Source organism: Molossus molossus, unplaced genomic scaffold, assembly GCF_014108415.1.
Source record: "Molossus molossus isolate mMolMol1 unplaced genomic scaffold, mMolMol1.p scaffold_m16_p_11, whole genome shotgun sequence".
In the NCBI taxonomy this organism is placed as follows: domain Eukaryota; kingdom Metazoa; phylum Chordata; class Mammalia; order Chiroptera; family Molossidae; genus Molossus; species Molossus molossus.
The window spans coordinates 42138545-42165697 of record NW_023425346.1 but is presented as its reverse complement, the minus strand read 5'-3'; the positions used below and the strand labels follow the sequence as shown (position 1 = coordinate 42165697).

Genomic DNA, 27153 nt, shown 5'->3' with positions numbered 1-27153 from the left:
CTTTATTAATTTTAGAGAGAGAGGAAGGGAGAGGGAGAGAGAGATAGAAACATCGATGAGAGAGAACATCAGCTGGCCGCCTCGTTCATGCCCCCCACTGGGGATCGGGCCTACAACCCCGGCATGTGTCCTGGCTGGGAATCAAACCAGTGCATGGGTCGACGCTCAACCACTGAGCCACACTGCCCGTACTATAATGTCTTTAAAATATAATCTCTGGTTGGGTTCTTTGCATTACACATTTTGTATCTTTCAACAACTGCAAGAGACACTAGTGATGTCTATATGTTTAAACATATATAGGATATATCTCTAGTTGACATATAACATTATAGTTGTTTTAGGTGTACAGCATGATTTGATTTATGTATATGTTGTGAAATGATCACCGTAAGTTTAGTTAACGTTGATCACCGGCACAGTTACAAATTTTTCTTGTGATGAGAACTTCAAGTTTACTTTCTTAGCAACTTTCAAATATATAGTACAGTGGAGTTAACTGTAATCACCATGCAGTACATTACATCCCCAGGACCTATTTTATAACTGGAAGTGTGTGTCTTGTAACCACTCTAAGATGACTACCTCTCAGAGTTTCATAATACTATGCCAAGCATTAATAGAAGCCATTTTCTTCAGGGAGAAAGAATCAGATATTTAAGGCAAATTTCTGTAAATGACATTAATAAAACAGTGGCTCAGAACTCAGGGCATCTTAATTAGCCCTTTGAACAACGTGTTGCTGTCATTGGATTTCACAGGCAATTTTACCAGCTTTTAAGAGCAAACGTTAAGATTTGAAATGAAACATACCATTGCTGGATAAAAACAAATGGTTTAAGAAAGGTCTCACCAGGTTTAGTGAACTTTTGAGAGAGTACGTTTTTTATTGCGTTTTCTCAATGTTATTAGCGGACCTCAGGAAGCATTTCAATTTAGTTGTAAATGTTTGAAAACATATAGCTACCTTGGAGGTAAAAGTTCCACTTTAGATCTTGCTCACATTCATCTACTCAAATATCTATTTGAGATTTGGAATGGAAGGGAATTTGAGATGTGAGATAAAATTATTTGGACATTTTAATGTACCTTGCTGGTTCGATTTAAAACAGAAAACAGATGGTAGTATAGCTCAGCTGTCTTCTTTCTCTGTGTTTAGGGACACCTGTTTCTAGGTACCCCTAAGAACGGGAAAAATGTTCTCAAGTATCAGCTAATTAATATGTCTCTTTTTGGGGTAATGCAACTAGATTTATGGTTTGTTTCTCAGTTCTGATTTCTCCCTGGACCCTTAACTTTCCCCTCCTCATGGTGAACATGGATTCCCTCATCCCTTTTGAGGTGTCAGAGGGAGACTTTCTGTCCTTGACAAGCTTCATGTCAGCACTGGGCTCAGAGTGCAGTGCTGGGCAGAGGGAAGGTAGTCACAGGGCTGAAGATACCAGTAAAAGGATGCTTATCTCAGTACCATTGTAACATTAAACAACTGGGAACAACCTAAATGTTCAGAAGTAATTAGTGAATTTATAATGTGCCCAATAAAACATGTTATCATCATTACAGATCTTGTTTTTGAAGAATGTTTAATGCCATTCAAAAAAATTCTCAATATATTATTAAGTGAAAAAGATTCACTACTTGTATTCAGCCTTATCCCAATTTTGTTAAAAATTTTATTTGTTCACCCACTCACATACATACAGTTTTAAAACTCTAAGAAAATTAATGTATCCAATTTTATAATTTTTTAAAAAATGAATATTTCACAAAAGGGGAGAAGTAATAACAAAAATGAGAGTAAAATGTGAAACTATTCCTAATCATTGGATAAAGGGTCATTATTTAGGGTACGACATTGTAATGTTTGGGTTTTTAAGTTGGCTTGAAGGTATGCTGCGCTTCTAAGATGGACATGTGTTTTAGAGTAGCAAGTTAAAAAAAAAATCTATACCTTTACTGACATACCTGTGAATGTCCCAGTTTTCTTTTCTTTTTTTTCATCCTCGCCCAAGGACATTTTTTCATTTTTTGTTCAGATAGAGTAGGAGGGAGAAGGAAAGGGAGAGAGAGAAACATTGACATGAAAGGGACACATCGAGTGGCTGCCACTCGTACGACCAACCAGGGCCGGGGACACACTGCAACCAAGGCACGTGCCCTTAGCAGGAACCGAACCCGGGTCTCTCTGGACCACAGGCCGACACTCTAACCGCTGAGCCAAATTGGCCAGGGAAGTCCCAGTTATCTAAAAGATGAAATTGGAAGTTTCACTTGTTCATTGAGGGATGGACACATAATACTAATTTCTTTAGCTCTTACTTTAAAGTTTGGGTATTTGTTTTTTCTAGATGGTGGCAGTTTGCCTATCTTTATAACTTAGCCTATCTTTATAACTTGGGTATCAGAAAATTCTGGTTATCTACATTTCTTTATTGTTGAATTTGCACTTGCTTTAGATCTTTGCTAAATGTTGTTGATTCCTCACATTCTCGAGTCTCCTGTAATTTCTACCATTGTTTCTTTAGAGGTCTTTTCTTTCCTCTTTTCCCCTATGTGCCCAGGTCAGCTGGTGTGTTTCTGCTGTTACTAGATTACTCCTTAGGGAACCAGAAGGCGGTGTTGGGCCTCCTGGATGTACATTTTGAGAAATTCTTACTTCTGTTGTCTTCCAGAATCTCATATTCACTGTAACAACATAGCCCAAAGATGTCCCTTAAAGCTGTCAGTGGGCTTTGACAGAAATAGAGATGTTTCAGAGTTAAAGATGTTCTCATATGACTGTTTCGATATTTTGGCTACCGTTCTTTAAATAGTGTTGATTCATTCATAAATTACAGCAAAGGGAATTGTATGTTTTAATATGTTTTCTAAAAGTAATGTATGCCCATAAAAAAATATGAAAGAAAATACAGAAATTTAAAGAAGATACTAAGAATCCAAAGTAATCCCATTGCTAAAGAACCCTCTCCACAGTTTATTTGTCGATGCTTAAAATATGTCTATTCGGTTACCCTTACCTAATTCATAAGGTCAACAAAACGCAGCATCAACATTATGAGAGACAGAGACAAGAAAGAGAGAGAGTGATTGATTGAGAGATGAGCACCCAAGCAGTCCAGGATTCTGAAGGACAAGGACATGAGTGACATAGCTCTCTGAATAGTGTGAACATTTAATGAGCACTCGTGATGGTTCAAACATCACAAATCCAAAGATGAAATAAATGCCTTTGCATATAGTTCTGTGTAATAAGAAAAAACCCATAAACTAAGAACTAGTCTAACTTTTACTAACTATATATCTTACTGCAGTTTACTTTAGTCACAAAGGCTGTTAACTACACACACACATATTTTTGTTCCACACAAATATTTTTAATTGCATCGCACACATGCATACGTGTGTATAAGGATGTGTGTATACACTGGGCATATATATATTCACTTTGCTGTTTGTACACTTTACTAAGAACCTTATTTTAGAACAGTTCATAATGAGTAATAAATACACCCTTGAGTTTCAGTTCCTGGCACTTTAGGAAAATTAATTTACAACTGTTACCAGAACTTTTAGATCACCACAAATAATTTTAGATCATCAGCATAGCTTTGTCATCTGTTTCTTTCCAGCTACATCAGAAACCAGAAAAAACAATGGGTCAAAACCATTGTTACCATAAACTTCAGAGGCTTAAAATAATTTGTTTTCCTGGAATTTTATATTGAATGTTATTAAAATAACTTGGTCATCAATTTAGAGTTTATGTTCAGATTGTAATGTTACTCATAATGAAAATAAACTTGCTTCAGTAAAACAGTGAGATTTGTGACAGGTGAAGGAAAAAGAAAGATGACTATTTGAATAGTGTGTAACACAATTTTCCTCCAGGGTCTGTACAGGTGGCACCTTGGCTTTTTCCTTAACTGCTTCTACCCCGAGAGCTGAGGGCACAAGGGAGAGGGACATGATTTGTGCAGGCAGGCCTCCTTCCATTCTGCCTCCCTGGATGATCCTGGTCGCGTGGCTCTACCTTTCTGGTTCAGTGTTCTCAGTCATAAAGTGCAGGGATTACGTGATACAACGTGTGCCAAGTTCCTCCATAGGTGCTTGACCCAAGGAGGGCACGGAGCAAATACGGCTCCTCTCTTCCCTTTCCCTCGCCTTCCATCCTGTAACTCTCCGTGGTTATTGGATATTCCTCCGTGCTCACCCTCTTGTCTGTGCCTTATGGCCACCGTCTTTCCTCTTCTTTTCAGTTTAACTCTTTAAATCAATCCGTTCTGCCGCCATTTATTGAGCGCCTATTATGTAAAAGGCATTGTGGTAGAAAGTATAAGACATGGTTTCTGTCCTTAACAGGATTATATTATATATGAGAAGAAAGAAGATATAGATAGATAGATAGATAGATAGATAGATAGATAGATAGATAGATAGATAGATATAAGCAAGATAGACTGCTTTCCCATTGCAGAAGGAATATCAGATTTGGTTGGGAAGATGAATTTGGCTTGAAGTTACTGTGCACTTTCATTTAGACTCTATTTAAATGGACAGTAGAATGTCCTGGGATGTTTCCTGCAGCACACATGTAAAATTGAGTTTACTATTCTATATTCTGTTACAGTCTAGTTATTATAGCAAAGGAAGAATGAAAAAGCATGTGGTCAGTAAGCTCCAGCTTTTCCAGTTGAATCATTAGATGGACTCTGTCAGAATCATTTATTATGATCTTATAAAGATTTATAAATGTTATAAAGATGTATGGGAAGCATTTTTATTAAATTTGTCATCTGTTCATTCATACTAAGAACTGCCTTAACTTTGCAAACTTTCAGTTCCAACTTATAACAGCAGTTTTACTTTTCTGGGTTTCTGAACCTTATTTTCTGCCTCACCTGTCCCTAAGTGTGGGCTGTCACCATTTTGCAATATTTAATAAGGATCACATTCTTGGTACCTACATTTCTAGTTCATTACTCTCCAGAGCTTGTTCCCTATGTCTGCTATTGTATACCAGCTGGGAAATTGTTCCCTGGACCCCATGTACAATTGGGGACATTGTCACCCACACAAGAAATGCCTGGCCCAGGAGGTGTTTGGGGCTGACGTCCATCTCACACTCAGTCACCAAGTCCTGTGCCTGATTTCCTCCTCTCACAGAGAGAACCTTTTTCTTATCTACAAGAAACAAGCCTTAAATGCTAGTGGTGGCCCTGGTTGCTCCCCTAACATTGTGTCGTAGCATTGGATAGAATACGATGTCTGAGCCAAGCAGAGGTCTCCGATCCACAAGGCCAGCTGGCTTCAGATGTGGAAGCCAGCGAATAAATATGTACCTACCCCACCCCTATTTTTTTTGTTGACAGCGAATAAATATGTACCTACCCCACCCCTATTTTTTTTCTTGAAATGAAGCTCATCAAAGATATATCCCATACTGACATGCCATCCTGAGTCATATGTGTTATTCCTTCCACCCAAAGTAGATGATTGAAGCTCATTCAAAGCCCCAAGAATAGGATTGATGAGTGAAGAATTGTAGAATGTTCTGCTGTGTGCCACAGACTTAATGTTTACTATGAGAGTAACCATAACATCTGACCAAGTAAATGAAAGGGGAAATGCTGCTAGAACTTTTTAAGTATATCTTGCTGTTCAGATTTTCTCAAAAACTAGTCACAAAAAGAGAATTGATCATTATCTCCTTTACAGCCGAGTTTAGAATAATTACTTCAGAAGTGCAAAGTTGGGACATTGTCCTAACTTGTGCCCACTCTGCGCTGTCCGAAGTAGCAGCTTCCACCTGTGTAGCCATGATTTAAATGGTGCCAGGCTGCTGTTTCCCCTGGCAAGAGAAATGTTGAACTATGGATAAGGCAGCAGCCCATGTGTGTCCAGATCTGTGCAAACCACGTGGTGCCACCATCCATGCGTGGTAGTGGAGCGCTTCACATGTGACTGCAGTCCAAACTGAGATGTACTGGAAGTGTAGACTCCACATTGGACTTCAGGTACTTAGTAGAGGAAAATGTTCAGCGTCTCATTCTTTTTATATTGGCTCCATGTTGAGATGATACTGTTGTGCATATATCGGGTTAAAATATTAAAATCCATTTGTGTTTCCTTTTACTTTTCAATGTGGTTACTACAAAATGTAAAATTACATATGTGGGTCGCATTTGTGGTTTGCATTCTGTTTCTATTGGACAGAGCTGGTCGAGGTATTTCAAGGAAGAAGGAGGGGTTGGAATGTGTGTGTGGTTTCTGCACAGTCGGTGTCTCGTGAACTACAACAACATGTGCCCTTGATGCTGGAGACCAGCGCTGTCTCCCCACTTCACCAAGGACACACAGTGTCATTGATGACATGGTCTTTCCATTCCATGGCTGCTCTGTAGTTTACTTAGTGTTTAGATTGCTTACATTTCTACATAATCTTTGCCAATGAATCTTTGTACACAATGTGAATAATTTTCTTAGGAGAAATAGTTTTATGCTACTGCTCCAAATTGCCCCCCAACTGTGACCAGCAAACAGGGGTGTTTGCTTCTTTTGCCATTTTCTTTGCACCTGGGTTTTTTCACTTTTGTTGTTGTTATCATCTTACCCAACTGGATAGTGTGTCATCTCTATTAGAAAAGGAAAAACAACTACATTTGACACTCTGACATGAGCTGCTCAGTGTAAAATAACAGAAAAGGTGAAGGATAGCTTATTCCAACCCACTTTGTTCAGAGGTTTGAATTGACTTGTAGACTGTGCAGAAGTATGGCAGACTTAGTGACCATTCCACATTATCTTTTTAACAAACGTCTCATCCTCATTGCCAGCCATGAAGATCCTAAGGAATAAACGATTTAAAATGCATGGAATACCTGTCAGGATGGATTTTGTGGGAACCAACCCATACAGTGCCCTAGAAGTGAAAGGAAACCAAGAACGATTAACAACATTACATGTAGTCTTAGAAGCGCATAATGAAGACCCTGGGGGAAGAGTCCTCCTTGACTGGGAAGTTTTTAATTGGCATAGCTACCTGGGATACGGTTGCGTCAGAATTGCAAGGCCGGCTCGCCAGGAGTTTACGAAAATCTGTTCTGTGCCTTCTGCACTTGGAGAGAACAAATGAAAAGAAACCCCCAACACATGTTAGCTTCCCTTCTTTAATTTAGCGAGAGTTAGGAACTGGTTCGTGTCAAGAAATTGATCGTCGCTGTTGTCTCCACCACATTAACATCTCTCACACACAACAATGTGAACAGTTCCCTGGGAGGTTGCTGTCCTGTAATTGTCATGTCGCAGGTTTGCTCTGCGGTTGTAACAATGAGAGAGGCTCAGCCAGGTGATGAATTGGTTGCTCCTAGACATTTGTGCTGCCTCCTTCTTCATGCCGCTCTGTCTTCCAAGTAGGGCCTGATGGTACTGCTAATCCTTACACCTTTGCACCTTTTTATTCGTTTGATAATAAAATAAATACATTGACAAAAATGTGTTGCCCCAAAATAATGTCTTATGCATTGTCTTATCCCCTTTCCAGGTGATGGATAGGTCACGTGCCATTTCTCCAGAAAACCATTTCTTTTTGCTGAGCTTATGTGTTTAAACCATATTCTTTAGATTCTAGACATTTCTTCCTTTCTCTCCTACACGTAGGTGATAGATTTTAATCTTCATTACTTTGCTTTTCTGTTATGTGATTAGCTGAAGGGCTTTCGCCTTTACTTTCTGAGATAAATACCCCTCTCCCCATTTCAGGATAAAGTCTTAGGGGATACATTATAGCTTTTTTGTTTGGTTCAATGATTATAGTTTGGGGATTTTTTTCCCTTGATTGGTCTCGAGCCTCCACTTTTATCACTATGAACTTAAAAACCTTGTGCTTTAAACCTCACCTGAAATGGTGACTAAAGAGATGCATTTGGGGTTTAAATGTTTTAGTTTCATTTTCCTAAAGAAGTGGGTTGTGTTGCAGTATTTCCTTGGCCCAGCACACTCTTCGGGGCACAGGTCCAGCCTTGGCTCTAGTAACGATCTCTTCCCATTGTAGCCAACAGTTTCCTTAACACACACTATCACTGGAAGTGGCTCCTCAATAAACCTCGGGAGGAACCTGACTCATGCCCATTCTTCGTACTGAGCCCCCACTGGCTTGCCCTTTCTGACTCCCCTGCTGCTGCAGTGCAGAGGAAAGACGACTCACTCTTCCCCTCGGTCTTGCTTTCCTTTCTCTTTAGAACAGGACGAATGTCCTTTTTTGGGTTACCGTGGGGCTGGGAGGAGAAACCTGTGTGAAATGTCAGATGTGACAGTTCTTTAAAAAGTTTATCACAGAAACTAAACACTTGTTAGAGCTTCTCCCCTGGTTCTTACGTTAACTGCCCACATGTTCATTGTACACTCATTAGACAGACAAATTCCCCATTCGTTAGCTCATTTGTTTACTCAAAAATATTTTGTTGAGGACCTAAAGTGCATGACTACATCTTCTTGATGTCTGCAAAATCTCCTCATGTAATGTCTTGCCAGAGAAAAGGAAATCTTCAGGTACTGTCGATATATGGAGGATTCTACATTGAGAAGAAAGAAAATATTTGTGGAATGAATGCTCAAAGTGACCGTCATTGCCAAAACGGAATTTCAGTGCCAGCATCTCGTTGCACGTGGAATTAGAGTGGGTGCTGTACCTCTCAAGTTCCCACCTGTTTTAAATGAATACAGTTTATATCCCTGTTTTCCTTACTGTTCACCATCCATACTCAAGGGTTGCATGGTTTCATCTCTCTGAAATATTTGTTGATTTTAACGACACTGGTTTGTTATCATCTGCTGAACTTCCATTACAGCTTCTCTCAGCTTCTTCTGTGACCGCATATAACTTGTATTTAATGCCCAGTCACTAGAAGGAAATTTAACTTGTCATTTACTGGACCTAAAAGTGCTTATTCCTGTCCACCTCCAGCCCCCGCGTCACTTGCCCTTCATTCCTTCCCTGTCACCTGTGAGGTGCACAGCTTGGGAGGGCTTGGAGTCTGGTCTAGGGTACGAGTTGCAGCTGAGGGCCATTCCCTGCTTTCCTTCTGAGTTGAGGTGTTTGTTACAGGAAACAAGCGGGTCTGGAGTGATTAGTGTGCCCAGAGTAGGTCTGGGTATTAAGGGGACAATTATCACCTTCCCTGGATAGTTTGGAACAGACACTGGCCTGATGGGGCAGACCCAGATAAAAGCAAAACAAATATTTTGATAAGCTAATCTCTGAACGGTTAACTAGTGTCTTTTATCTACATTCTAAAATAGATATCATGTTGCACTGGCTGGTTTGACTCCGTGGTTAGAGAGTCCACCGTCTGAGGACTGAAGAGTCGCAGGTTTGATTCCCTGTCAAGGGCATGTACCTCTGTTGCAGGTTCAACCCCCAGCTCTAGTTGCTCAGGGTCTTGCAGGAGGCAACCAACTGCTATGTCTCTCTCACGTAGATGTCTCTCTCCCTCCCGCCCTCTCTCCCTCTCTCCCCCTTCCTTCCTCCCACTGTGTCTGGAAAAGATCAATGGAAAAAGTATCCTCGGGTGAGAATTAGAAAAAAAAAAAATAGATACCATGTTCCTTACAAGACAGTGGGAGTTAATTATTAGGATTGTACTATAGATTATATATCATATGTACTTAGCAAATAAGCACAGGAAAGATAACCATCCCATATTTCTACTTTCCACTCTCAACTCAAGCTCAGAGAAAGCCCACCTGTCCTCCCCCCGCCCCCACCCCAGTGCCTGGGTATCTAGGAAAAGTTCATTCACTTCCACCCAGGCTACCTTATAGTTGAATCCCATTTTAGTGCCAGAGATGTTACATTTACTCTATAAAGTACAAAGCACTTTACACTTACCTGAAAAGAATTATATATGTGTGTGTGTGTGCGTGCGCACAAAAAACTGTTGTGTAACGAAGCTTTTTACTTCCTTTGACATCATGTCTTCAGTGATCAGTGATTTTCTAGAACTTCCAGGATCTTGGCTCCCTTTTGAGGATCCTCTTTTTTCAGGTTCTACAGGGCCTTTCTAAGGGCCTATAAAATGCCACCTTTACGTTCAGTTTTAGCTTGACTGTTAACGCATGCAAGGTGAAGGGACAAAGCAGCACGTTTGGGGAGCTGAGGGTTGTATCCTGCTGATGGAACAGGACAGATGCGGGAAGTGTGAGCAGGCATCCTTGCTGATCCAGAGAGAGAGCCAGAGGGAAGAAAGCGAGTAAGAAGCCTTCTCCCTGTTCTCTTTATTTTTTTTATGTTTATTTTCATATACAATTTTATAGGGCTGTTTTTGTCTCAGTTTTTAACTTGAAATTAAGATAAATGCAGTGTTGTGAGGTATAATTTCTTTGTTTAGGCTGTTTGCACCATTAGCCTTTTACCCAGTCATTCTGTCCACGCCACCAGTATTCTTCTTGACGTTAATCCTATTGATCATCCAGTCCAGTCCTCCTGTCAAAGCAGGGATCCCAACCTGCTCCCTACGAACCCATCATGGTTTAATCATTCCCAGATTTTTGGATTCTAAGGACAAGTACACTAAACAAATAGACTTAGGGATCTAGTCTCAAGATTTTATTTTGTCAAAAAGGATACAAACTAAAACAACCATCATCTTTCATCATTATTTCATAAAAAGGCCATTTTAATAAATAGCAAACATGTGAGAAGTACATAATCTTAGAATGAACTTAACTTTTTGAAAAACGCCCTACACTCATTTTCCTGTCGACCGCTCACGGACTGGCGACCGCCTCCTTCGAAGCTAGTTTTGTGAGACGCTTCTCAGCGATGAGAGGAGCCAGCCCCAGGGGCGGCTGTGCCGAGCACCAGCGGCTCCATCAGAGCTCCCTTCCTCAGAGGGGCAGTCTCTCGTGCTCGTCCCTGGTGCTCACTCTCTTCTGGAAGCGCTCAGACTAGGCATTTAGAACCAATGCGTTCATTGTAGAAAGCACTCCACGTTAGTCATTTATTTATCCCTCCACCCTTTCTTCTGAATTTTGACAATTTATTGGTAGGCACTGTGCTGATAGGCGGAGAGGAGAGCAGTCCTAGGCTAGACACTGTGGGGACGCAGACGTGCAGTTGTTGAGGTTGCACCCGAGTCCTGGGGCGCGCTGCCCTGGGCACGGTGCAGAGGCAGCACCCAGCCCTGCCAGGGAAGATCAGGACAGGCCAGGGAAGCATCGTTCGGCTGGGTCTTGCAGCATGACCCTGAATGCCCAGGTGAAGTGACATCTGAAAGGTCAGGGCATTAAGGTGGCACAGGTACGTGGGGATGGTATGAGGACGTATGGGCAAGCTGGAGTTCTGTGTCGTCAGGCTGCAATAACACTGCCACCCGCTAGGAGGCTTAAAGCAACAGAGATGCACCATGTCACCGCTCTGGAGGCTCGGAGTCCAGAACGCAGGTGGCAGCAGAGCCATGCGTCCTCTGAAACCTGTAGGGGAGAATCCTTGCTGGCCTCTTCCAAGCATCTGGTGATTGGCCAGCAGTCCTCAACATTCTGGCTCGCATCTGAATCCTTCCGCCTCAGTCATCATGTCGTGTCTCTTGTAAGGACATCTGTCTCCATTGGATCAGGGCCTACTCTCATAGCCTCCATCCTAACTTGGTTATATGTGGAAAGACCCTATTTTATAAGATCACATTCTCGGGTACTGGATGGATCTTTTTTTTTTTTTTTTTTTTTATCATCATCCTCACCTGAGGACATTTTTCCATTTTTTTGTTCAGGTAGAGTGGGAGGGAGAGAGAGGAACAGAGAGAGAGAGAGAAACATCGATGTGAAAGGGACGCATCGAGTGGTTGCCACCCGCACAACCAACCAGGGCTGGGGACAAACTGCAACCGAGGTACATGCCCTTAGCGGGAACTGAACCCGGGTCTCTCCGGACCGCAGGCCGATGCTCTAACCGCTGAGCCAAACCGGCCAGGGCCTGGATGGATCTTTTGAGGGACGCAGGCCCATCATGGTCGATGTCGAGAATGTTGAGCAAAGACACCCAAGAGCACAATTTATTCTTCAGAGAACTTGTTCCTAATCAAAACACCAGGTATTTTCATGTGAATAAGCCAAGGCTTTCCCTAAATTTGTAGAATTGCCCCCCCCCCCATCCTTGGAAAATATATGTAAGACACGTTTTCTCTATTGTGTTGGCTCTGGCCAAGTATTCATGCTAGCCTGTTAAAATAATTTAAAAGTATTAATTCTGACATCTTACATTTGCCATCCACTATAGCTTTGGGGCATTTATATATTTAACAAGGGTGCTCTCAATGACATGATTTATGTCATTGTTTAAATATTGAAAAGTGCTGGCCAAGAACAGAGCTTTATGGTGTGTCCCTAGAGGCTTTCGTCCATGCTGACTGGGACCACGCTGACCAGCAGACCTCAGCTCAGTCACTTGTCTAACCAGTTACCTGCTCATCCAAACCAAATGTCCTCTTCCCGTGACCAAATGATGATTTTGATTGAACTCAAATCAAATCTCTTGTGCAGCATTCCCAAGCAGCCTGTCTTCCTCACCTGACTAGGTCAAGTAAATAAGAAGCGTGTTTAGCCCTGCCCTCCCTTCACGGCCACCCTATTTGCAGAAGAGAACGAGAATACCCAGAAAACAATGAATTCAAGCTTGCTTGGGAGGGAGGCACACTACTTTCCTTGGGGATATTGTAATTTTGCAAAACTGATACAAAGTAACTTCCCGCATTTGGTTGTCTTTCGTGCTGATCTTACACATAACGATAATTCCCCTCTGATTTGCTTAAGTGTTAAGATGATAAGTTTTTAGAGCTGCACTACTCTGTCTTTGAAGTGATTGCTTATCTTTATCTAAGGTCAGTCTTATTCAGAGGCAAACCAGTAGGAAGGCAACCTAGGAGCCCTATTTCTGTTCCATCAGATCCATTCTTAGAGCCGTGACCATTGTCACGAGTGACCCTTGAACAAAATATCTAAGTTTAGAAACATCAACGGCACTGGCAGGCTACCTTAGCATTCTCTTGCTTATATAGTCAATCCAAGGGTATTTTTTTAACTAGTGATGCATTTACATGATAGCCCCAGATTTCTTAGAGCTGAAGTGACTAAAATAGATATTTCCCTTTCCAATCTGTTCAGACTGGCTTTTCAAGGTCGTGGGGCCGTCAGGATTTATTACTTTAGAAAAGGGTGGACTGACTGCATTTGGAAATCAATACCCTGGTGCTGTGTTTTGGATCAAAGCCAGCATGAGTGTTCAGTCTAGGAAATGTCCAATTTGACTCCTGCCTTTTTAGCTTGTGGTAGAATCAAGAGACATTTCTAGGTAATTTGCACACTCTGTTTTAATAGTTTCAGATCACTCTGTTTTGCTTCAGAGAGCATGTTTACTTTTACCCTCTGTCACGCTGTTCTTGTTTTGAATGAAGCAGTCATTTATGGTTTTCATGGAGTTTATGCGTTCAGTTTCTACAGACTCCGACAGTCTCTGGTCGCGCGCGCACGCATGCACGCGTGTGTGTGTGTGTGTGTGTGTGTGTGTAAAAGACTTCCAGTTTTGATTTGTTTTAAAAGGAGCAACAAAATTAGAGATATTTGAAAACAATCTAGGAACAAATAGGAACAAAAATTATTTTACGTTTTTTTGCCCCCCCCCCCTTTATAGTTTTCTTATTGGTACCAATTTTAATTCCATGTTAAACTCTTAAATTACCTTGGTCCCCTCATGTGTTTTGATAACTAAATTGGGATAAAGTACAAGGCCATGTTCGTTTTCCAAGGCAACATGTGTTTCCCTTCTCCCTGTCACCTCCAGCCTCTCTTAGTCCTCCACACCAAACATGTTTAGGGGAAAAATTATTTTACATGTTTGTTTCATTCATTTGATTGCTATATATTGAGTGATTGCAATATACAAAGAACTGTGCAGAAAAGTAACCATAAAATGGTACCTCTGCCTTTTCTTAACATTTTGTAACCTATGGCCATGTCCATATTTAGGTAGAGAGGTGGTCTAGTTTAGTGCACTCATGGGGTAAGAATAAGAGGGTCCATGATTCGGAGGGGTGTGCAAAGCAGGATAACATTGATCAGTTATTGAATATCTGTTACGTGTCGAGCACTGTGCTAGCCTCTTAACAGTAGTCCTGTGAGGCAGATGTTGTCACGCTGCTTTACAGAATGGGTGACAAGGTCAGACAACTATGCCAAGGTCAAAGAGCTGGTCATTGGCCAAATGGCACTTGAGGACAGGTCTTTGGTTGCAAGTCTATCTTCTTTCCAATATACCATTGTCTCCCTTATGAACAGTAAGTGAAGTGCTATAGAAACATGAAGGTGAGATTATCAAAGCGAAGAAAATATACTACAGGTTTTGGTGGGGGAGGAAGATAATTTAAGAAATGTTCAATCATTGTCAGTTCATAAATTCAGAAATAAAAGACCACTTTCTATAATCAAATTGCTTTCATTTTAAAAGTTAGACTTTCATCAGTGTTTGAGACTTTTAGGGATTCATTTTTGTGATAGATAATCTACGTTTTTACTTGCAAACTTCTGGGTTCCACTTTCAGGGTGTTATTTTCCCCTGGCCTATGAGTACTTGGGGGCCTAGTTTGAGTCTGGCCCTCTGACTGCATCCGTAAGTGCCGCAGAAGAGTGACTTGTGGCAAAAATAGTGTCGGAAGATGATGTAAATGACCCTTTGTGCTGTGGGCTTTTAGAAGATCATAAAATAGTGTAAAGCTCCTTTACTTTGATTGCAGACCATAATAGACCCGATACTGAACTATAATAGCAAATCTGTGTAATAAATCAAACGCTTTACAGAGTGCTTTGTATTTAGAAGAGAGGTGTACGTTTTTCATAGAACATGGTAAAACTGCATCTTAGCCATTTTAATAGGGCAGTTGTCATGTACTTTCCATATGAATTATTTAGTTCAAGGCATATATGCAATAAACAGCATCAATTATTACTTTTGTGTAGCATTTATAATGGATTAGCTATGCCACCCAGAAATGTTGAGAAGGCAGATTAGCAGGAATGGTTTCTAAATTGAGTCAGAAGAGGGTTATTAATCCCAAAATCTGGGTGCAAATGACCAATTTTATTTGTATTCTGAAAGGATCTGTTTATCTTAAAATTTTAATGTTATGCAAAATCAGATAGGTAGACATAGAGATTTTCTCTCGAAAAATGTGACACTTTGTCCCAAAATGTCTGTCATCTCTTCTTCATCGGTTTACATGCAGTAAGGCAACCAGTCTCAATGAGGGTTCAACTGCTTGAGGATGGGCTGAGCTTCTGCTCAGTCAGCTCTCGTCTGCTAGCTCTAGGTCTGTAATTGGGCTGCAACTCACTGTCCTTCCCAGGACATTTCAGAAAAGTGAGCCCCAGGTGGTTCCTGTCCTGCATCTTCTCTGCACCCACGGAGACAGGCCGCTGGCTTTTCATAGCACAGACTGTTTTTTTCAGAAGTCAAGTTAAGCACGTTAGGCTACTTCAAAGAAGGCCTCTGTCTTCAAAAAAAAAAAAAAATCTGTCCTTTAGAATTTTTCCATTTATCTCCTAAGCTCTTCTCATTTCTTCTTTTTAATTTCTTAAACTTGAGTGTCACAGCTTGAGTCAAACATCAAAAAAAATACAATAACATAAAATGTGACACCTCTCTCTCTCTGCTAATCCTAGCCATGAGATTTTCATTAGTCCTACTAGAATCTTGGTTTCATCATTATACTGCAGTTGCAAAACCTCTGCCACATTCTGTTTCTCTCGTGTGTTTTTTCCCTGGAACCCAAGGTCCCATAAGGACCTTCAGACTCCACTTCCCACTGCTCCTCCCATACACCGGTGGCATTAGACAGATTCTTCTGTTTGTCATCCTCCGTAGCCCACCGGAATCTCCATTTTCCCCAGTCTTTCTTGCTGCACTTGACCTTTATCCTATGTTTTTGCCCCCTTTATTTGGCACGCACCACACAAAATCACAATATTCTTCGTTATTTTTTTAATTAAAAATGTCTTACAATCCCCCCAAAAGATTGTCCCCCTTGATGGCAGAAATGGCATCATATATATTTTTCATAGGCCTGGTGTGGTGAAGGGCATGCTGGGAACATGCTGTAAGTACTGGTGGGCTGATTCCTCGGGTTGATCTCTTTCTTGACTATACTTGTGTTTCTGCGCTTCGTTCACCTTCAGCGCCAACGTTGTCTCTGACCTTTAGGGCTGTGGCAGCCTTTCCTGCCCAACGTCTTCCTCCTGCAGACCCTGGCTGCACTTCCAGCTGCAAAAGATGTGTCCCGTTCTGTCCCAGATATCAGGCCTCACTGACTCACCGACGCACCCAGCTAGGTAACGCAGGTGCAACAGGCAGCTACCAAATGGAAGAATTAAGCCAAAACTACCGGGATGGAAAACGGAATATCTTTGTATACCTTTAATATTTAGTCTTAGAGAAACATTGGAAACCTTCAGGTTCAAAAAAGATAATAAAGCTTTTCAAAATCTGTTTGCTGTTGATTGCCTAATTTTAAAATTTACATGTCTTGTATCTCATCTTCAAATGTTTGCCACCTCCTGTACCAAGGAAGTAAAGTAAATATAACCAGCAGAATTATTCAAGCTGGTGAGGATGCAGAACAAAAGGGTAAATGACTTTTTCTAATTTTTTTTTTTGTTCTCCAACAAACTTGACTGTTAGCAAAACAAATGTACGTAATTTGTACTTTTTCTCCTTCCCAATTGAATCACTGTTAGAAGAGCTAAAGCAAATTTTAGGAAATCCTCTTTTCCTGGGAGGCCATTTAAAAAATAAAGCGGCAGAAAAAGCAAGTCAGAAAATTACATATACATTATCATCTTTATGTGCGTGTATATGTATGTGTATTTTTTTTTTCTTTTCTCCCAACAAGTCTAAAATAACAAGAGGGTTTTTGGCTTCAAGTCCCCAAATCCATTCCCAGCAAATAGGTACTTGGGTCACTCCTTTTAAGCTTGAAAGGCATCCGTGCCTCTTCCTCCCTGATTCTGTTTATATGTTCTGTTGGGGGGTTCTTATTCTGAATAGAACAGTGTTGTCTACCTAGAAAGTCAGGTAACTTCTTTCTCAGTGGTATTACCACTTGTCCTAGAGACTGTAGCAGCTCGAGTCTGCCCTCAGACTCTCACTAGTTTGGAACTGTGCAGATTCAAGATGGAAATTGCTTTGAACCTTTAGAACAATCTGTGTTTGGTGACCAAAGTTTCTGCAGCTGTCAGTCAGCAATGTTGGCCAAAGCACACTCCCTGCTTCCTGTCTTTGCTGCTTTAGTAGGTCCCACACTCACTGTGCTCCTCAGTTTCTCATCTGCAGAGTGGGAGTCCCACTGTACCTACTAGAACAATCACATAAAAGCTGTACAAATGTAAGCTGTTACTTTTATTTATTTTTTAATGTTTTTATTGATTTTTAGAAAGAGAGGAAGGGAGAGGGATAGGGAGAAACGTCGATGAGAAAGAAACATCGATCAGCTGCCTCCTGCATGCCCCCCTTCTGGGGACTGAGCCCAAAACCCGGGCATATGCCCTGATGGGGAATCGAACCAGTGACCTCCTGGTGCATGGGATGAAGCTCAACCAACTGAGCCACCCTGGCCGGGCGTAAGCTGTTACTTTTATTATTCCTCTGAATTAACTCACTCGGTCATGCATGGGCTTTCCAGTGTTGATGCTGATCCAATAGCCACATATTCAGAAGTTTGTTGGTTTCTTTTTCTCATTTCAATCCCATCTCTCCTTCTTGCTATTGTCATTTTCACCGGTACAGCATCTCTCACAGGATTGTGACTCCCTCTTTGTCCTTCAGAGACAATTCAGCTATTAAAACAAACAAAACCAATCCTCTATGCATGAGCAGGATCCTACCCTTTCCCAAACTTAAAATCTTTTTTTGTTTATATTATAAGTATACTGTTGTTTTCCACACACTTAATGCTTTTTCAGGTTGGATAATGTTCCTAAAATATTCTAACACGAACACAAATACTACAGATGACTCCATGGTGCCTTAAATGAATTTACCACTGGAATGACCAATATGAAAATAACTTGCCAACCATCATCGCCATCTATTGGTGGTGGGTGGAGTAGACGGCACTCTCCAGAGCCTTGGCTTTGTACTGGGAATGTTCAAATGCTGCAGCTTCCCTAGTAGAGGAATGTGTATGTGTGTACCCGCGCATGCACACACACATATACTCACATTGGACAAAATCAATAACAGTTTGCATCAATATGTTTAACGTTCATATCCAGGGCTTCAGGTATTTTTAATATTTCTACCTACGTGTCTGTGTCTTCTAATTGTAATAAGTATGCATTTCTTTTGTAATTAAGGTACATTAACAAAAAGGTAGAATTTAGGAGGAACTAAATGATGGGGTAGAGGAGAAAATTAAGCTTTACTTACTAAATGCAAACTAAAATATACTTAAATTTTATATTACAGCCGATGAAAGAAGAGCTATAAATGGAAAGGAAGAGATGACTTAAGCTGTAGCGCAAACAAAAGAAATTTTGGTAAATTCATAGCAAAAGGTTTTATCAGCTGAGTTCACTTGGGCCAGTAGGTTTAAAGGTGTTTTTTCACTTGTTATCCTCTCCCTTTGTAGTCACATCATCTCTGAGTTACTCTTTATCCCTTTACTGTCAGAGCTTTCTCTGGAGTGGATTATCTACTCTTAGCAAAGAATATTATGTTCTAGGTAGTCGGGGCTGTGGTCTGAGCCTCATTACTTTGAAGCTAGATAAAGCCCAAAGAATCTTTATGTTCACATCTTTCCCCATAAAATTCTACAGCTTGCTTTCTAGGATGTGCATCTCCTCGGTGTCTTAGAGTGAATTCTTCCAGCAGGAGGCCTATTTCTCTCAGGACATTGTATGTCCCTGTTACTTAAAAATCCTGTTTGGGTTGTGTGTGTGTGTGTGTGTGTGTGTGGTTTTTTTTTGTTTTTTGTTGTTGTTGTTTTTTGTACAAATTAAGCAGTGAAGAGGAGCAAGGGGAAGTGAAAATCTAGTTGCTTTATGAATTTGTACCCAGATAGCGGCTCCTCTCACAGGCATTGATGATCAAGGATAGAATTAAAGTGGGTGCTAGCCATCTGTAATGGCTCCTCCTGTCCCACATTCTTAAATCTCGGCACTGAAATTGGGGGAGGGAGATGGTGACCTCTCTGAACCCTGCCACCTCTTTTCCACCCTTGAGGTGCCCCTTGATGGGCAGCTCTTCTCTGTGTTCTAGATCTTTTCTCATGTCATCAAAACTACTTGTTCTGTACTCCATTCCCTCCGGCTGAGGAGCCAACGTAGGCAGAGTCTGAGCCGTTTCACGTTTTACGTCTTCCAGAAGTCTGTATTTTAATGAGAGCCTGTTGGACTGTGAGTGGTGTAACTGAGCGGACAGCACAAAAAAGCAGACGTTTAGAAGAGGGAGGCCTTTCAGTACCCCTTGGTAACTGCCGATAAGCATCTTCCTGGTCCATTAGATTTCAGGGAGGCCGGTGCGCGATAGTTTCACAGAGCGAAAACTGTTTTCTGACTTTCTGGGAAGTCATGGTCTTTCAGTCTTAACCCACAAATCATGATGCAAACCGCAGGAGAAAGTAAAACTGATGCATTTCAGAACTGTCTCTTCGCCTGTACTCTCCTCCACCCCTACATTTGTCCCTCTTTCAACCATGAACTGCATGTTTCTTTTTCGTACTTAAAACAAAAATAACTTGAAAAATAAATCCATTCCAGTACTGTAAGAGAAGGAGTCTTCCATTGGTGCCTCTGCTTTCATACTCTTAAGTGTCTAAAGGAGACGTTGTTTTCAGAATTACTTTAGAGATGAATTGCAGTGAGAACTTAAAACACAATTGGTTTTTTAGTTTGAGGGCTGGGTTCGGCCAGATCTTCGATTCAAAACATCCTGTTGTTTCCCTGTTTGCAAAAATGGGAATAACAGCACCTACCTCATAAGATTGTTGTGAAGTTAATGGAATAAGATCATACATGCAAAGTGCCTGGCATGGTGCCTAGAACTTGGAACTGAGTAAATGTAAGCCCTTTTCTGGTTTCCTGTAAAATAGGCAACTAAGTGGTTGAGGAGATTAGGGATGATTTCATGGAAAGGTAATGTTTGAACCGGTTCTTCAACTGTAAGCAAGGGTAGGATGAAGGACGTGTTTAAAGTAAATGAATGCAGCAGACAGGACTGGACGGACCAGAGGCTGGCTGGAGGCAAGAACAACTGTGCGCTGTGTCTAGTTCCCAGGCACAGCGGAGGGAAGGAGGGAATGTTAGACGCATGTCGGAAACAAAGCCCGGAGGAGTTATTGACTGACTGGGTTCAGGGGTGGCTGATTGATGATGTCTCCAGACCCCACACTGGTGGAAAAGATTTGGGGTGCAGCAGTACTACCCAATGAAAAAGACATGAAAGGGGGAGGGAGGAAAAGATGTGTTTGGGGTTCTTTGGGATGGGATTTAGAAAATACGGATGATATTCAAGTAGATATTTAAGTATCTTAATAAGGTAATGGGATATTTAGGTTAAAAGAGGAAGACACAAAACTAAAACTGGGATTTTTTCTTCTTTTTAAAATATGGAACGTTCACGAATATGCCTGTCATCCTTGCGCAAGGCCGTACTGATCTCTGTCGTTCCAGTTTTAGTGGGCGTGCTGCTGAAGCGGGCACAGACCTTCGGGGATGGGGGGGGCAGGAAGGAGAAGTGGGCATCATCCACAAGATGTGTTCATGACAGCCATGTCACTGGGTGAATTTGCAAGGATTGGGAAGGGTTGAGGACTGATCATTAAACGTGACGAAAGTACTTGGTTAAGGAGGGAGAAGAGGAAGCCGGATGGGCCAGAAACCACTGAAAGAGTGCCCAGAGGTGGGTGAGGTCCCAGAGAGGGCAGAGGCAGAGCGGGCTGGCCACTGAGGTGTGGCAGTGAAGAGCAATGTCAGATGTAGCGAGACATCCGAGAACCCAAACCAGAAGGGAGTGGCATGGATTGAGCCTCAGTGCTACCCAAGGGCCTTTTCTCTTTCCTGCCTCCCACCTCTCCCTCTCTCCGGGTCTTCCTCTTTCCCATCATTAACATGGAGAGCAGAACCAGAAGGTAGAAGGCCAGCCTTCTCTAAATTTCCTTTTTTCTGTTTGGTTTGCAAAAAACTATGAATTTCCGCGACCTCAGACAGTCTCTTCCTCTCTGTGACTCCCAATCGCCTTGTCCTAAATTTGAGTTAACCAACTTTCTTTCTTTCTTTTGGAAAGGTATGGGGCAAGGAAAACCATCTGAATGCATTTCAGCTAAAACTTGTACGAATGATAGAGTGTTGGTAGATATCAAGCATGTAATAACCTAGGTAGAGAAAGGGTTGCTAAAAGGTGGTCTCTAAATCATGTGGGGTTTTTTCTGGTTTGCAGATTTAAAAAAAAATTTTTTTTTCCCTGTAAATTAAGTAACCTTTGTTAATGTTGTTATTAGTATTCAGAATCTCCATGGGGAATTAACGGTGTTTGCACAGCCATTATGCCTCTGGCATGTAATTGTCATTTGAACCTTAAATTATCTTTACTGTGATGCCTACTTAGTAATCGTTTGATAACATGATTACACAGAAATTTAACTGAGGGACACAGGTGGCCCTAGCCACTTGTTTCATCTAGATAAATACGTTTCAACTTCTTCAATGAAATAGAAACCTGCAGTACTCAAAATGGTTTAAAATGCTGCACAGATACTTTTCATTTTCTAAAATGTTTATGACTCTTTTTAGTCTTCAAAATCAATCACGAAAAAGCAGTATTAGAGAAATTATGAAATTTAAAATAGATATATGTAAAATTTTGGAACGTACCCTGTATAAATGAGGGAGTAAGTCTCGGATGCATGAAGTAACATTTCCTAAAGTCCCAATAATTTTTAAGAGTAACTTGTAAGCCTCGTTGCTGTGGCTCAGTGGTTGAGTGTTGTCCCATGGACTGAGAGGTCCCTGTTTGGTTCCCGGTCTGGGCACATGCCTGGGTTGTGGGCTTGATCCCCAGTAGGGGACGTGCAGGAGGCAGCCGATCAGTGTTTTTCACATCTACGTTTCTATCTCCCTTCCTCTTTCTCTCTAAAAAATCAATCAAAACATATTTTTTAGAAAAAGAATAACTTTTTAAAGCTTTTTTCCCTCAGTTTCTAGAAGACAAACAGATAGCGATGCTTTATGTTGTGGTCTGGTCACTGAAAGAGTATGGAGCTAGTACCTATATTTAAAGAATACTGCCATTTTCAATAGCAGTGGACTGCATTTTAAGGTTCTGAAGTTTTTTCTTCTTTCCCCCAACTTCCACTGTACATTAAGGAATTTGAATACATTTGTCATAAAAACAACAACAACAACCCTTGTTAAAAAACAAACAAACAAAAAAAACCCTTGTAACATTATTGCTGAGTTGCTTGGTCATTGTCTTCTATTCTTGATTGTCCATTTCTGGCACACGTGCACACATGCACCTTAGCGACTGTACTGTTACTGCTGAGTTAAAAGAAGTGTGAATAAACATGAAAAGTTATCAAAATCTCAGGTGTAGAAAAAGCTGTTTTAAATTCATCAAATGTGTTAAACATAACACACACCACACACACACACACACCACACACACACCACACACACACACACACACCCCTTTCTCACCGTCCTGGAGCCATGCAGTGCTGTCCACAGAACCAAAATGAACGGATACAGTGTAGGCATTTTTCCCCTTCGTGGTCAGTTTTAAAGGCTGTGTTGATTGTAGTACTTTCCTTTACTAATGCTGTAGCCTTGCGTTAGGTTTGTATTTGACCACAGACATAATATTACTAGAAGAAATTATTTTTTTATCTTTTATTAATTTTATTGATTTTAGAGAGAGGGGAAGAGAGAGAAAGAAACATCAATTTGTTGCCTCCTTTACGTGCCCCAACCGAGGATCGAACTTGCAACCTGGGAATTGCCCTGACTGGGAATTGAACCTGCAACTCTTTGGTGTACTGGCTGAGTCAGCCGGCTAGGGCAGAAATTATTTTTTATAGAGCTCACCTTCTACTTTTTTTGGTCTCAGGATTGTCAAGTAAGTACCTCACTCCTCAAAGCTAAACATCAAACTATAATCCAAAGATTTCAATGGGAAGATTAGCCATTCCCTTTTTTTAACTTCCGTTTTGAGTTTAGAATTCTCATTTCCTGCCCCCTAGTAAAGAACATTTTGTACTTTAAAGTTGACAGATGTTTCAGAAAGATGTGTGTTCTCTGCACATTAATAAGGGTTCCTTGCTTATAACTTTTTTTTTTTGGTCCTTTTTGTCTTGTAGATACGGGAAAATAGTCTCCACGAAGGCAATTTTGGATAAGACAACGAACAAATGCAAAGGTATGTTTCCATGGCTGATGATTTGCTAGATCATAGCTTTAGAAAAAATGATGGAACTTTAAAGCTGATCTTTAGTTTCATAACTACTCCATTTGATTAAAAACCAAGTCTTACGTGTCACCCAGTTTCTGTCTTGCACAACGTCAGCATCTTGCTTACGTGTGTCCCTGGTCAAGTTTTGGCTGGAAATCCAGCAGCAGCTAGCAGTTTGCCAGAATCCCAGATTTGACGCCAGTGGAGTTAACTTGCAAAATACTGGTTGGCATTTAGCCCCTGCTCTTAAAAGGAGAGTAGAGTTAGAAAATAGCTTTTCTTTGCTGAGCCTGAGGAGATTAGAGCAGCTTACTGAAGCCCACTGGACTGGACTAAAGAACTGAAAAGATTACATATTGTGCAAATTGGCTCTATTAATTAGAATAGAGTAGTTTTAAGCAGTACTTAATTACATGTTTCAATACTCCCGATTGTTCTCTGCTGAATGCCTGTTGACAATATTGGCAGCAAGGAGGAGAGAACCATTTTCACTGACCAAATTGTAATAAGGAGGGGAGGTCATACACTCCTTTGAAATATGCTGCTGCATTAATTTGATGCACTGACCTTCAGTTTTCCATGTAATTAGGATGAGCTCATCCAGCCTCATGAGCTGGAAGAAGAGGCATCTACAGTAGGCAGCCCTGATGCTCCATGGGTCTGACTTTTAATGATCCAGCATCTTAACAATAGGCATGTGATTTCTAGGAAAGGGGAAGAATGGAGTCAGCTGACTTTGAGTCTAACTACTGACCCCATGAATTGAAATAAAGTTGACAGGAACAGGCAGAGAAGGCAAGGCAAATCTCCTCGTTAATTAGACCCCAGTTTTTTAAGTAGGGGTGACGGCTGTGGCTTAGCACAGTCTGCAAAAGCAAAGAACGTAAATGAACCCTATGGTAGGGCCTCGCCTTAGAAGCCAGCCATTTCCTTTAATCTGGACTTGAAGTGGTTCATTGTATTTCTATCTCTTCTTCAAAGCTCCTAAATTTAAAGGAGCTGTTGTCACAAGTATCTAAACCCATGTTTAATCAACATGGCTCATGAAGGCGGCTTTGCCCTGGGACAGTGAATAGAACAGCTTTCTGTAGAGTGGTACTCAATAAATACTTTAAAATTTAAAGTTTAAATGAATTAAACAAGAGAGTTGCATTCCAGACAGAAATGTTTATACTTGGTGGTCAAAATTAGTCTTATTTAACATATTTGTAAATGATTTGGGAGAGCAAGGATACAGAAAAAAATCTTTGGATTTTATAAAGAAAAATGGACAGTTGCAGGTAAAACAGGAAGCTGATCTGGAAAATGAGTTTCAAACCAAGAGAGCAGTCACAGTAGACAAGTGGTTTTAGAGCCTTTCATAGCCTTATCCTACCTTACCACCCCATCCAAAAAAATAAAATGGAAGAAAGAAAGAAGTCTTACTGTGTGTTAAAAGCAGAGCTGCCCTAGATAAATGAGGGAGAGGACCCAGGGGCCTCCCTGACTGAGACCTTCAGCCCTACACTAAAGACTACTACTGTACACTCTTACCAATGGGAACCTCATCCCTAGCAAACAAAATTCCCAAAATGCTCAACACAGTCTAGAAAAGGTACAACTCAAAAAATACTAGTGCTAAATCTAACATATTGTCACAGTACAAATCCGTAGCACTTGAAAAGGGTCCAAGGAAAGTGGAGAGATTTGTGGGGATTGGGTGTAAGGGTAGGGATAATTCAGAACTGATTTTCTGTACAACATAATTGAAACCTTTGAGATAATGCCTTCTTGTGGGGGAGGGGGTGATAGAAACCTTCAGGACCTTGCCCCACACAAACCTCATGAATAGATGTCAACAGATATCTGGTGGATTCATGGGTCAGTGAGTGAGGAGAGTAAGCAAAAATGGATTTATAAAATCTTGGAAGCAAGAATGAAAGAGCTCCTGAAAAAACAATTTAGAACAAATGAGAAAAAAATAACACAACATAGCCCTGGCCGGTTTGGCTCAGCGGTTGGAGCGTCGGCCTGCGGTACAGAGAGACCCGGGTTCGGTTCCCGCTAAGGGCGCATGCCTCGGTTGCAATTTGACCCGGCCCTGGTTGGTCGTGCGGGTGGCAGCCACTCGATGTGTCCTTTCACATCAATGTTTCTCTCTCTCTCTCTTCCTCACTCTCCCTCCCGCTCTATCTGAACAAAAAATGGAAAAATGTCCTCTGGTGAGGATAAAAAAATAAAATAAAAAAATAACACAACATATAGCTCGTGTTGAAGATAGAGTGATTCAGTTCTGCAATTCAGTTTTTAGCCAACAAAAAGTATTTAAAGGTTTTCAACACTGGTACAGTAAGTAGTACCCTTATCCATGGGGGATGAGTTTCAAGACCCCTAGTGGATTCCTAAAACTGAGGATAGTACTGAACTCTATATGTACTATGTTTTTCCTATACATACATACCTTTGATTAATTTATAAACGAGACCCAGTAATAGATTAACAGGAACTAATAATAAAATAAACATTTATAACAATATAATGTAATAAAAGTTATGCGAATGTGTTCTCTCTCTTTCCCTCTCTGATAATCAGTGTAATAACTGAGACCGCTAGGTAGTATATACACCACGGATACACTAGACAAAGGGATGATTTATGTCCCGGGCAGGATGGAGCAGGACAGCATGAGATTTTGTCATGCTCCTTGGAACACCTTGTGGTTTAAAACTTAACGATTGTTTATTTCTGAAGTTTTACATGTAATGTTTTTGGACCACAGTTGACTCTGTGTGACTGCAACGAAGAAAGCAAAACTTCAGATTAAGGGAGATTACTGTATATAAGACACATTCAGGACCCCCAACCCCAGAAAACCTACGAAAGATTGATTGTGACACTGACTGATGATTAATGCTTACAGAGTTGCATCTGGGGCCAGAACACACACACCCAAGTAAAAATGGCTGAAGATAAATCAGACCAAAGGGGAAGTAGGGGTAAGAGGAGGAAACTTAAAGTGACTACAGAAACGGCCCTTATATCAAAGCAAAAACAGAAAACATAGCTATTCCCGTGATTCAGTCACCGCAGTGGGGAGGAGAGTCCAGGAAGCAGGAGTTACCTCAACTGTTCCTGGTCCTGAGACCTGAAGAGAATCCTCTGGGGGACCCAGAGAGAGGGTGTTCTATTATTAGGAGAGTCCCACCTTCAAAGATATCTTTATACATATTTATTTATATAATGAAACCCATAGAACCTGTGTAAATCAAAGTTACGTACTCTTATGTGTACTTGAAAGTAATGTAAGAGAGAATGAAAGAGCACAAGGTTGCATGCTTACCTTTTATATTTGTTTTCAGCATATATTTATTGGAATGTGATTGGGAATACCAAAAAGGGATGTAAACAATGAACTAGAATGCAGCCATTATGAATTTTTCCTAATAGGAAAAATAGCAGATAAAGTAGTGCTAATAGTACCTGAGTGGATAATAACTTCAACTACAATAACATCAAACTTGAGATCTTCTGTTTATTGTAATTTATCGACAAGAGCAAAATAGGGGGAAAGCTTAAGTATCCATCAAGAGGAGTTACACATTTCAGTGGGGTGTTCATTTATGACCTGCTGAAATTGTGTTTGATAATAAAATTTATGCACGAGTTAGGGAGTGAGTGAGTGTGTGCCT

At 40.9% G+C, this 27153-nt stretch overlaps 1 protein-coding gene across 2 annotated transcripts in view; it reads left to right on the top strand.

Annotated features, from left to right (window-relative positions):
* Positions 1-27153, top strand: part of RBMS1 (RNA binding motif single stranded interacting protein 1) — an 89726-nt gene that overhangs the window by 24064 nt on the left and 38509 nt on the right. For both annotated transcript variants that reach the window (XM_036254551.1, XM_036254550.1), the window contains exon 2: positions 23394-23452. In XM_036254551.1, the coding sequence (XP_036110444.1) occupies positions 23394-23452 (59 nt within the window). The remainder of the gene's footprint in view (positions 1-23393; positions 23453-27153) is intronic.